Source organism: Macaca fascicularis, chromosome 19, assembly GCF_037993035.2.
Source record: "Macaca fascicularis isolate 582-1 chromosome 19, T2T-MFA8v1.1".
NCBI classification, from domain to species: domain Eukaryota; kingdom Metazoa; phylum Chordata; class Mammalia; order Primates; family Cercopithecidae; genus Macaca; species Macaca fascicularis.
In genome coordinates, this window is record NC_088393.1 from 59,486,312 (window position 1) to 59,499,409 (window position 13,098).

Below are 13,098 nucleotides of genomic sequence, written 5' to 3' on the forward strand. Positions count from 1 at the left end.
TAATTCATTCAATTCTAAAATAAACAACCCAGGGTTAGCGTCACACTACACAAGCTTTAAGAGCTCAGGCCCACAAGACTGACCCCACTTCAGACACCAGTCGCAAGTCCGGGGCTCCTTCAACCTGCAGCCCCCCAGCTCAGTAATTCGCTGGAATAGCTCGAATAACTCGGGAAACATACTGGTTTATTATAAAGGAGAGTATGAAGGAAATAGGTTAATAGCCAGATGAAGAGGTAGATAGGGTGAGATCCAGAAGGGTCCCAAGTGCAGAAGTTTCTGTCTCCATGGGCGTTGGGATGCAGCAGCCTATCAGTGCATAGATGCATTCACCAGCCTGGAAGCTCTGCAAACCCCATATTTTAGGGATTGTTCTGGAGGCTACGTCATGTAGTCGTGATCACTTATTAACTCAGTCTCCACCCCTTTTTCCCCCCCAAGGACTGGAGGGGGCGGGTGAGGCTGAAAGCTCTTAAGCTCCCAATCATGGCCTAGTCTCGCTGGTGACCAGTGCCCATCCAGGTGACCACCAAGAGTCACTTGAGCAGAACAAACGATGCTGCTATCACCCAGGAAATTCAAGAGATTAGGAGCTGTATGTAAGATGCTTCTGTTGCCTACATCACTCCAGAAATTACGAGGGTTTAAGACTGTCAGAAACCAGGGACAGACACCAACTATGTATTTCTTATGTCACAGACAATAAATAAAACAAAATACGAAATTATATGGTAACGTGTGATGGAGAAGATAAGCAGAGAAACGGAATATGGGGCCAGGGGAAGTAGCAGTAGGATCTTTGGAGAAGCCCTCACTGAGAAAGTGACATTTGAATAAAAACTGGAAGGGGATGACTGTATGAGTCATTATGTATATTTGTGTGAAGAGTGTTCGGGTGGCCAGGCGAGGTGACTCATGCCTGTAATCCCAACATTTTGGAAGGCTGAGGCCGGTGGATCACCTGAGGTCAGGAGTTCGAGACCAGTCTGGCCAACATGGTGAAACCCTGTCTCTACTAAAAATACAAAAATTAGCCTGGCGTGCTAGCACATGCCTGTAATCCCAGCTACTCAGGAGGCTGAAGCACGAGAATCGCTTGAATCCGGGAGGCGGAAGTTACAGTGAGCCCTGAGGTAGGAGTGCCAGGCACGTGGGAAGACAGCCGGGAGGACATCCAGGAGGCCAATGTAGCTGGAGCAGTGCCTTAGGAAGTGAATACACAGTGAAGTCAGAGACCATGGGGACCAGATGGTGCCACTGGCTGCTGTGAAGTCTAGACTTACCTCTGTAAGAGATGAGGGTCAGCTGAGTGTGGTGGCTTACGCCTGTAATCCCAGCACTTGGGGGACTGAGGCTTGAGCTTGAGAGGTCAAGGCGCAGTGAGCCATGACTACATCACTGCAGTCCAACCTGGGCTACAAAGTGAGACCCTGACTCAGAAGGAAAAAAAAAGGGCAAGGTGCAGTGGCTCGCGCCTGTAATCCCAGCACTTTGGAAGGCTGAGGCAGGCGGGTCACTTGAGGGCAGGAGTTCGAGACCAGCCTGGCCAATGTGGTGAAACCCTGTCTCTCCTAAAAATAAAAAATTAGCCAAGCGTGGTAGCAGACGCCTGTAATCCCAGCTACTTGGGAGGCTGAGGCAGGAGAATTGCTTGAACTCGGGAGGCGGAGGTTGCAGTGAGCCGAGATCGTGCCATTGCACTCCAGCCTGGGCAAAAAGAGTGAAACTCCCATCTCAAAAAAAAAAAAAAGAGATGACGTGAGCCATGACTGCACCACTGCAGTCCAACCTGGGCTACAGAGCAAGACCCTGTCACAAAAAAAAAAAAAAGAAAAGAAAAAAGAAAGAAAAAAAGATGAGAGTCACGGGTGGCTTTTGAGCCAAGCAAAGGCAGGTCATGATTTGATTTCCATGGCTACTATGTGTTACTGGGGCATAACACATAGAACTGGGGCAAGGTGGAAGCTGGCATCGCTGAGCGGTGCTGCAGTAATCCAGGGACGAGATGCGGCCCCGGCAAACAAGGTGGTGAGGAGCAGTGGCTCTAGATATATCTTGAAGGTAGAACCAGTGGGATTTGCTGATGGTTCAGAATGTTGGATGAGAGAGGCCAAGAATAACCACGGTGGCACTGTCCAGTAGAACCCTGTGCCATGCTGGAAATATTCTAGATCTGCACTGTCCAGTAGCACAGCACCAACCACATGTGGCCGTGAAGCACGTGAAGGTGACCTGTGCAACTAAGGAACTGAACTCATAATCTTAGGTAGCTCTTCAGGCAAGAAAGGGTGTCAAAAAAAAAAAAAAAGAAAAAAAGAAAAAAATCAACTCTGGTAGCTTTAATTACGTTAACGTTACATAGTTCCTGCTCTTTGACAACAGAATCGTAGAGGCCTGTGTGAGTATTCTTACCTGTGGATCACTCTGAACTCTTGTTTATTTGACTAAGAGTTCCTTGAGGGCAAGCTTCTTAATTGTTTCTATACTTGCAAACTAGGCAGAGTGTGTGGCATTCAATAGGTACTTGGTGAATGTTTTGGTGACTGATGAATCAAGGAATGCATGAACGGGAAAAAATGGTTTAGACTTCCATGTGGTAGTGGCTAGTGATGGACAGTTACAGCTCTAGCAGTTTTTGGCCTGAGTGGCTGGGAGGATGAAGTTCTGTTTACTGAGATAGAGAGACTGTTGGAGGAGCAGGTTTCATGGGGATTAGCAGGGAGGAAGGGGAGAAGATATTAGGAGTCTGTATTGAGATGCCTATTAGGCATCCAAGTGGAAATGTCTTGGAGGCAGTTGGATATACAAGCCTGGAATTTAAGGGAGAGGTCTAGCCTGAAGGTCTGTTTGGGAGAGTCCCATCTCCATGCAAGGAGCATGAATGAAGTATTCAGAGCCATTAACACTGGAGGCACAAGGGAAGTGGGTATAGATGGATAAGAGACGAGGATGAGAGGATCCAGGAAAGAAAACAAGGTGGAGGAAAGCAAGGTAACTGTGGCTTTCTGAAAGCCAAGTAGCTGTGCACGGTGGCTCACGCCTGTAATCCCAGCACTTTTGGGAAGCTGAGGTGGGTGGATCACTTGAGGTCACGAGTTTGAGACCAGCCTGGCCAACCTGGTGAAACCTGTCTCTACTAAAAATACAAAAATCAGCTGTATGTGGTGGCACATGCCTGTAGTACCAGCTACTTGGGAGGCTGAGGTAGGAGAATTGCTTGAACCTGGGAGTTAGAGGTTGCAGTGAGCTGAGTTCGCGCCACCGCACTCCAGCCTGGGTGACAGAGCAAGACTCCATCTCAAAAAAGAAAAAAAGGAAGTCAAGTAAAGAGTTTCAAGAAGGAGTGATCAACTGTGTCAGACACAGCCAAATCATGAAATAGGGCTGAGCATTGGCTATTGGTTTTAGCGACATGGATATCATTGATGAACTTGACAAAAGCAGTTTCTATGGCGAACTAGAGGAAAGCATGACCATCTGATTGGCGTGGGTTTAAGAGTTAATGGAAATCAACATCATTAGTCATTAGGGCGGCGCAAGCCAAAGCCACAATGAAATTGGCGGCGCAAGCCAAAGCCACAATGAAATGCTACTTCACACCTGCGAGGAAGGCTGTAATAAAAAAAGTCAGGTAATACAAAATGTAGCAAGGGCGTAGAGAAATTAGAACCCTCATACATTGTTGGTGGGAATGTAAATGGTACAGTCCCTGTGCAAAACAGTCTGGCAGTTCCTCAAAAAAATTAAACATAGAATTAACATAAGACCCAGCAATTCCATTTCTAAGTATACACCCAAGAAAATTAAAAAGCTGTGTCCACACCAAAACTTGCACACGAATGTTCATAGTAGCATCATTCATACAGTCAAGAGGTGGAGACATCCCCAATATCCATCAACTGATAAATGCATAAACACAATGCAATATAGCCATACTGCAGAATATTATTTGGCCATAAAAAAGGAATGAATCAGTGATAAATGCAACAACATGGATGAACCTTTATATGCTAAATGAAAGAAGTCACAAAAAAAGCACATACTGCAAGATTCCATTTATATGAAATAGCCAGAATAGGTAAATCAATAAAGAGAAAGCAGATGAGCAGCTATCCAGGTCTTAGGGGGACAAAGGGGTGAGAAACGAGAAGTGAGCTGCCAATGGGGATGGGGTTCCTTTTGTGGGGTGACGAAAATGTTCTAAAATTAGATTATGGTGGTGGCTGTGCAAACCTGTAAACTTACTAAAAACCATTGGGTTGTACCCTTTTTTTTTTTGAGATGGAGTCTCATTCTGTCACCTAGGCAGGAGTGCAGTGGCATGATCTCACCTCACTGCAGCCTCCGCCTCCCAGGTTCAAGTGATTGTCCTGCCTTAGCCTACTGAGTAGCTGGGATTACAGGCACATGCCACCATGCCTGGCTAAATTTTTTTTTTGTATTTTTAGTAAAGATGGGGCTTCACCATGTTGGCCATGCTGGTGTCGAACTCGTGACCTCAAGCGATCTGCCCACCTCGGCCTCCCAAAATGCTGGGATTACAGGAGTGAGCCACCGCGCCCGGCCGAATTGCACACTTTGAACGAGTGAATTCTGTGCGAGAGAAATTGGAGACAAATATGGACAACTCTCCCAAGGAAATTTGCTATTAACAGAAATAGATATGGAACAGTTGTTTCTGGGGAAACTGAGGTCAAGAGAGGGAGTCTTAAAAATGGGAGAGTAACAATATGTTCGGATGCTGATGGGAAAGGCTCCGAAGGGAAAGGAGAATTGATGGAGGATCAGGTGGAAGGAACTGCTGGAGTGAAGTCTTGGAGCAGACAAAGAGGACATAGGGTCTGGTGTCCTGATGGAAGAGGTTGGCATTGGCTTGGAGCACAGACAGGTCACCCTCAGCAACAGCAAGAAGGTGGAGTGTATGCACACAGGGGCAAGTGAGTGGGAAGACGTGGAGATGAGGACTCCGGCAAAAGTTTTCTCTTGTAACCCCTATTTTCTCAGTGAGATAGGAAGTCAGCTAAGAGGCTGGGGGAGGGGGTGCTGGAGGTTTGAAGAGAAAAGGGATGTGTTACCCTTCTGAGTAGACGGGCATCATCTGCAGTACCTGACAGTGCGGCAGGTGGCAGGTGCTTCGTAAGAACCTGTGAATGAGTTGAGTAACCCTCACACCAACCCTGCCCCATGGGATTAATAATCCCTGTTTTCAAAAGAGGGAACCCCTGGTTCCAAGGAAGGAGAGTGTCTTGTCCAGGTTCAAACAGCTAGCACCCAGCACTGAGCCCAACGTCCCCAATTCTCAATCATCCAGTCCCCTTAGTTCTCAAAAAAGGAGGAGACTCAGGGAAAATAAATAAAATTCTTTATTACATCCTGATCACACAGTAGAAATGGAGATTAAATAAGAACGAGGAGAAAGCAGGACCCTTTCCCCTCCGCTCCTCAAATCCCACACCCTGACCAATAAATACCCCTCCCTAGAGACCCAGAAGTCCCAGTCCCAATATAGTCCAGACTGAAGAATCTTGGGCTGCTGACCCCCTCGTTTTGCAGAGGAGGGAAACTGAGGCCCAGAGAACCACCCAGCAAGTTCGTGGCTCGGGAGCCCTGCAGGTCTCCTCTGGCCTCCCCTGAAGACCCTTGAGGCGGCTTCCGCGTGGGTGGAACTCACACCTGGACACGGTAGCCCCCGGTCCGCCGCCGGCAAAGCCTCCGCACGCCCACCCAGTACAGCGTCAACATGACCACCCAGTAGCCCACGTAGGCGCCGGCCCCCGCGGCTAAGTGGTAGGCCTCCGCTGCACGGGAAGGGCCGCTCCAGTCGGCCCTGGCCTCGTGTGCCACACTGCGGACCAGGCCCCCAAGCAGCAGCAGCGCCCAGAGCGCCAGGGGCAGCAGAGGGACGTAATTAGCGGCCAGCTTCCGCCGGCCCGAGGTGCCCCAGCCACTCTGGTTCATGGTGACCAGCGCCAGGAACTTGGCGGGCAGGAGGCCACACATGTAGAGGGGCGCGTAGAGCGACAGCAGCACCATACGCAGGCAGCCCCGCAGCCAGGCCGCAAAGGCCGCCTTGGCCAGTGCCACGCCCTGCACGCATAGCAGCACCCACAGCAGCGCCCACGGGCGGCCCGCATAGAACAGACGCAGCACCGTGGCCGCCACGAAGAAGGGGAACAGGCCCGAGACCACCGCCTCGTAGGTCATCCAGGCGTGATGCCGGTGCCACCAGAGCGCGTTGTACAGCCATTCACGGAAGTACGACTTGGACCAGCGAGTCTGCTGACTCAGCCAGCGCAGGAAGGACGAGGGTGTCTCTGAGTAGCAGCGAGACCTGGAGGTGTACCTGCATGGGCGCGAGGAATAAGGACATCATCGCATGCTCCCTGGGGCCTGGGCAGGATTCTGGAGGCAGAAGTGACCACTATGGATAGCCACTGGGGGCGAGTTTCTGAACCTCTCTAGGCCTCAGTATTCTCATGTGTAGAATAGGGTTGATAGGCCGGGCATGGTGACTCACGCCTGTAATCCCAGCACTTTGGGAGGCTGAGGCATAAGGAGTTCAAGACCAGCCTGGGCAACATAACAAGACCCCATCTCTACTAAATAAGCAAATAAATAAATAAGCACCAATGGGCAGGATGCAATGGCTCATGCCTGTAATCCCAGCACTATGGGAGGCTGAGGTGGGGGGATCACTTGAGGCTAAGAGTTCGAGACCAGCCTAGGCAACATAGTGAGACCCCATCTCTAACAACAAAAAAACAAAATAGCCAGGTGTGGTGATGTGTGCCTGCAGTCCCAGCTATTTCGCAGGCTGAGATGGGAGAATCACTTGAGCTCAGGAGTTTGAGGCTGCGGTGAGCCGTGATCATGCCCCTGCACTCCAGCCTGAGCCTGAGCAACACAGAAAGACTCTATCATTTTTTGTTTTTTTAAGATGGAGTCTCGTTCTTGTTGCCCAGGCTGGAGTGCAATGGCACAATGTCAGCTCACTGCAACCTCCGCCTCCTGGGTTCAAGCGATTTTCCTGCCTCAGCCTCCAGAGTAGGTGGGATTACAGGTGCCCGACACCATGCCCAGCTAATTTTTTATATTTTCAGTAGGGACGGGGTTTCACTATGTTGGCCAGGCTGGGCTCGAACTCCTGACCTCAGGTGATACACCGCCTCAGCCTCCCAAAATGCTGGGATTATAGGCATGAGCCACCGCGTCCGGCCTAAGAGTCCATCTGAAAAAAAAAAGGTTCTCATATGACAAGGATACTGTGAGGATTAAATGAAGATTAAACGCCAAGTGCTTAGGACCAGTAGATAGTATTTGCTTAATAAATGTTAGTTACTACTGTTTTTACTGTGACTAATACCATTACTATTGCCGTTACTAATATCATGTTGGTTACTGACACTATTACTAATACTATTACTAACATATTACTAATACTGTCATGCTTACTATTACTGGCAGTCCCTATAGTGAGGAGCAAGATGGGCGTGGTTGCTACCCAGGGTAGTCTATGTATTGGAACTTCTCAAGGGAACCATCAGGCCTCCTTCCTGTTTTGTGGCAGACATCGTTAATCAATCCCTGCACAGGTTCCAGCCAAGCCCACACAAGACTAGAATTGTGGGCATTACTTGACAGTGTCCAGTCTCCTTCCCCTGTGTCACTTGGCATCCTCAGTGGCCTCCCTGCTTCCGACCTTGCCTTCTGCAGTCTGTACCCAAAACAGCTGCCAGAGGGATCCCATTACAACATGTCACTTCTCTGCTTAAAACCCTCCCATGGCTCCCTCATCTTAGTCAGAGTCCTTAGACCTATAAGCCTTTCATGAGTGGACCCCTTGTTGACTCTCCATCCTCCTCTCCTAATACTCCCTCAGTTCCATGCTCCAGCCACACTGTTCTCAGCCTTGAGCCCCATCCTACTTCAGGCACTCCACTTAACACTTCACTCCCCACCCCAAAACTTCCTATCCATCCCCCTGTCTGGCATTATTTATCTCCATAACACATATCATGAACATACTGTATGTTCTGCTTATTTACTTCTTGTGTGTCTCCCCTACTGATGTAATCAATTGGTGTCCTATCTGCCTATTGCTGTATCCCCGCAGCTTAAACATTCTAGGCACCTAGTGAATATTTGTTGAGTGAATTAATTCATGGATTCCCTTGGATTATCCCAAGTTCCGTCTGGGTCTTTCAGTGGACCTGACTTTGCAGAAATCACTCTTCCCTGAACTTCACTTGGTCTAGATCATCCTCCCCTGAGTCTCATGGAATTACTTGTCTTCTCTTGAAGAACTTGCTAGAGTTCGGGTGCTCCTCTTCTCTCACTTGATTCTTTCTCCACGGCTCTCTCACTAGTTAGATCCCACTCTATCCATTTGTCTCTTGCCCTTCCTACTTCACTCCCCACTACCTTAGTCTCCATGGCAGAACCAACTCACCCTAACTCAATTCTAGGTGGAATTCTCTACCCTCACCTTGCCTCTCTTGGTAGAGTTCACTGCATTCCATGGTTCAATGCAAATGCCAGCCTTGTCCCTTATAGCATCTTCCCCTCTTCCCTAATATCTCACTTGGTAAAGTCCATTGGCTCAATGCAAATGGCCCCTCTGCCCATTATGGTATCTTCCTCTCTCCTCTAAAGTCTCACTTGATAGAGCCCACGGTCTGGTGAGTTACTTTGGATTTGGAGAACTCTCAGCATGCACACATGCTGGGATACTCATTGGCCTCCACACATACCCGACCACCTGGTCCCCTCAGCTTACTTGGTAGCATAACCCATGCTGAGCATGCGGTTGGTGAGGTGCCGGTCGTCCCCAAAAGTACAGTGGGTTCCCAGGAACTTCTGGTTGTACCAGGCCTCAAGAAACTGCTGCAAGAGGTTGTTCCTATATAGGCCTGGGTGAGGGGAGGTGTGAAAGAGTGTCAGTCTCTGCTGTCACCAACGTCAACTCCAGTGCTGTTTCCAGCCCCAACCCCATCTCCAGTTCCAACCCCATCCTCAGTCATCATAATCTCAATCTCAGCACTATCTCCAATCCCAACTCCAGCCCCAATCCTGTCCTCAACCTCATATCCACTCCAACTTGCCTGTCATTGAACTATACCCATTGTGACTGCAAACCTGCCCACCCCAGTCTCATCACCAATCCCATATCCATTCTCAGCCCCATCCAAAACCCACTGCAACCTCAAACCTGGCTCCAACTCTGTCTTTGACTCCAAGCTTATCCCATCTTTTTCCCCAGGCCCAGCCCCAATCCCCATCCATATCCTTTCTCCAATCTCACTCCCCACACCAAACTCAGCTCGAACCCAAGCAGCATCCTCACCGCCAACTTCCAGTTTTATCCCATCCCCAGTTCCTGCCCTGCTGCATCTTTGTCCCCAACCCCAGTCACATCCTCAGCCCCATCCGGTTTCCCTTCTCCCTTTCCACCCCATCCACGGCCCTCCCAATCTCTGCCGCTGCTTACCTAGAGGACCGCTGATGCAGGACACACAGTGGAAGTAGCTCTGACAAGCCCGCTCCACATTGAAGGCTACCCAGTATCGCAGGCTGCTTAGGAAGCTGACCCAGGAGTCCAGAGGGTTAAGGATCCGCACGTCCCCACCAACAGCCCCTACCCCGGGGTCCTCGTCCAGGACCTGCACGAGCTCCAGCAGTGCCATGGGGTCCAACCTTGTGTCCGAGTCACAGACCTGTGAGGTGGAAGGGGACAGGATCAGCACAGACCCCTGCATCGGACTGATGCTTGAGAGGAGGGCACCAAGGGGTTCAATGCAGCTGGGGCACTCTGCAACCGATCTGAATGCAATTTTGAGATTTTTTTAGTCATTTTCAATGTGCAATCACAGTTTAACATGTACTCCAAGATGCACATCCTTGTATGAACATGAACAATGAGACATATACCATCTCCTCTGGTGTGTGAGTGAGACCCCGACTTGCTACTAAGCAATAGAATATGGCAGAAGTTATGGGATATAACTGCCACGATCATATTACCTAATATGGAAATGGTGAATAGGTTTTGCAATGTAATTAAGTCCCCAAATCTCTTGACTATAAGTTAATCAAAAGGAGATTATCCTGGGTGGGCCTGACCTAATCAGGAGAACCCTTTAAAAGCAGATCTAGAAGTCAGAGAGTCTCCTTGCTGGCCTTGAAGAGGCAAGCTACTGCTACCATGAGTTCTGTGGCTGCAAGAAAATTAATTCTGCCAACGAACAAATACATAAGCTTGAAAGATAACCCCAAGGCTTAAAAAAGACCCAGCTCTAGCTGATACCCTGATTGCAACCAGCTCCAGCTGATACCCTGATTGCAACCTGGTGATATCCTGAAAAAAAGGACCCAGCTGAGCTGTGCTGACTCTTGATTCACAGAAACTATGAGGTAATAAATGTGTTTTGTTCAAGTTGCCAAACATATGGTAACTTGTTATGCAGCAATGGAAAACTAATATAAAGCATTAGAATTGCTACACCAGGCCGGTTGTGTGGCTCATGCCTGTAATCCCAGCACTTTGGGAGGCCAAAGTGGGCAGATAACCTGAGGTCAGGAGTTTGAGACCAGCCTAGCCAACATGGTGAAACCGTGTCTCTACAAAAATATAAGAATTAGCTGGGCATGATGGCAGATGCCTGTATACCAGCTACTGGGGAGGCTGAGGTGGGAGAATCACTTGAACCCAGGAGGCGGAGGTTGCAGTGAACCAAGATTGAACCATTGAACTCCAGCCTGGGCAACAGAGTGAGATTCCATCTCAAAAGATTGCTACACCAAATGGGATGGATGAATGAGTACATAAATGAAATTAGTCTGAATATCGAATACATAGATAGATGGCTGAATGGATGAACAAAAGAATCTCAACACTGAAGGAGGGGAAAGGAAGGAGGGAAGAAGGAAAGAAGAAAGGGAACAAATCTCCACATTTAATAGATAAATGAATGAATAAATGAGCAAATGATCTCCATATTGGATGGATAGATGGGTGTATGAATGAGTGAGTGAAGAAAAGAATTTCTACACTGAATGAAGTAAGGAAGAACTTTTATTTATTTATTTAAGATGGAGTTTTGCTCTTGTTGCCCAGGCTGGAGTGCAATGGTGTGATCTCGGCTCACTGCAACTTCCACCTCCCAGGTTCAAACGATTCTCCTGCCTCAGCCTCCCAAGTAGTTGGGATTACAAGCATGCACCACCACGCCGGGCTAATTTTGTATTTTTGGTAGAGACAGGGTTTCCCTATGTTGGTCAGGCTGGTCTTGAACTCCCAACCTCAGATCAGCCTCCCAAAGTGCTGGGATTACAGGCATGAGCCACCACGCCTGTCCAGGAAGAACTTAATTCTATATTGAATGGATGGAAATGTGGATAGATGGATGGATGCATGAATGAATCTCTATATTGAATGAGTGGATAAATGAATGGAGGAGTGAATGAATGCGTGAAATTAAGAATCTGCCTCCAATGGGTGGATAAACAAAGGAAGAAATGACTCTATACTGAATGTATAAATGAATGAAGGAATGAATATTATCCATATTGCATGGATAGGTGGATGGATGACTGAATGAGTGAGAGTGTCTACACTGAATAAAGAAAGGAAGGACTTATTTTATTTTTTAGATGGAGTCTCGCTCTTGTCGCCCAGGCTGCAGTGCAATGGCACGATCTCAGCTCACTGCAAGCTCCACCTCCCAGTTCAAGAGATTCTCCTGCCTCAGCCTCCCGAGTAGCTGGGATTACAGGCACTCGCCACCACGCCCAGTTAATTTTTGTATTTTTAGTAGAGACAGGGTTTCAAGGGTTGGCCAAGCTAGTCTAGGACTCCTGAGCTCAGGTGATCCGCCCACCTCAGCCTCCCAAAGTGCCCGGCTAGAAAGACTTAATTTTACATTGAATGGATGGATAACTGAATCATTGGATGAATGGATGAATGAACGAATGAATCTATTGAATGGATGGATACATGAATGGATGAGTCAAGAATAAATGAAATTGTCTCTTCCTGGAATGCGTAGGTGAATGAAGAAAGGAAAGAATGCCTCTACATTGAATGGGTAAATGAACGAAGAAATGAACGAATGAGCTCCATATTGGATAAAGGGATAGATGGACGGATGGATGGATGAGTGAAGGAAAGAATCTCTCCACTGCATAGATGAATGAATAAAGAAAGGGAGAGAGTCACTCAAATCTGTACACTGAAGGAAAGACCCCAGGAAAGTGGGATCCGGGTGTTCGAGTGGGCTGAGGGCTCCTCTACTCACCTGCACGTAGTCCACCGAGTCTCCGAGCGCCTTGAAGGCGGTGTACATGACCTCGCGCTTGCCGCCCCAGCGCTGCGCCACGCACACGCACCTGCGAGTCCTCACCAGCGCCTCCACCGCCAGCCGCCCGGGATCCTCCGCCTCCACCTCCCGGTAGGCTCCGGCGCCCACCGCGCCCGCCGCGGGTTCCCAGGGCTGGTGGTAGTTGCCGTCCCACACGTACGTGGCTGGGTCCTCGTCGGCGAAGACCTCGCGGAACATGTCTACCATGTAGAGGTCCTCGGGGCGGTTGCCGTCCACCACCATGAGGACGCGCAGCCGCGCGCGCGGGTACAGCAGGGCGCGGGCGGACACCAGGCACTGGCGCAGGTACGCGGGGTCCTCCTGGTAGGCGGAAATGGTCAGCGCCACGCTGCGCGCCGTGGCTGCATCCAGGCGCCCCCGTGCCGCCACGCGCCGCGCCGCCGCCGCCACCCGCCGATGCTCCAGGTACGCGAAGAGGCTCTGCGCCAACAGGTGAGCCGAGAGGAAGGCCCCGTAGAGGCCGAAGGCCAGGAGACCGTAGCGATCGGAGGCCAGCGGCACCCCGGCGGCGTAGGCCCAGGTCATGAGGCCCAGGATGAGCAGGGCGAAGGCGATGGTCAGCACCCTCCGGGCCAGGCCGGAGCAGCGGCGGGCTGCAGGAGTGGGCTTGGGCGCGTCCTGCTGGGAGCGAGAGTGGAAAGGAAGGGGCATGAGTCCCGAGGGCCTCCTCTGAGAGAAGATTACAAAATCCCTTCCTTGCTTCCCTCGTTCCTTTCCCCTT

The 13,098-nt window shown here is 49.7% G+C and overlaps 1 protein-coding gene across 3 annotated transcripts in view; it reads right to left on the minus strand.

Moving 5' to 3' along the window:
• Positions 1 to 5,345: 5,345 nt before the first annotated feature.
• HAS1 (hyaluronan synthase 1) overlaps positions 5,346 to 13,098 on the minus strand; it is a 34,248-nt gene continuing 26,495 nt past the window's right edge. For 2 of the 3 annotated variants that reach the window (XM_005590139.5, XM_074024416.1), the window contains 4 exons: positions 12,294 to 12,995; positions 9,488 to 9,713; positions 8,777 to 8,909; positions 5,346 to 6,343 (listed from right to left, as the gene is read on the minus strand). In XM_005590139.5, coding sequence (XP_005590196.3) covers positions 5,668 to 6,343; positions 8,777 to 8,909; positions 9,488 to 9,713; positions 12,294 to 12,995 — 1,737 coding nt within the window. In that variant the 3' untranslated portion in view covers positions 5,346 to 5,667. Of the gene's footprint in view, positions 6,344 to 8,776; positions 8,910 to 9,487; positions 9,714 to 12,293; positions 12,999 to 13,098 lie in introns of all 3 variants that reach the window. The other variant, XM_065534805.2, reaches the window with a different exon arrangement.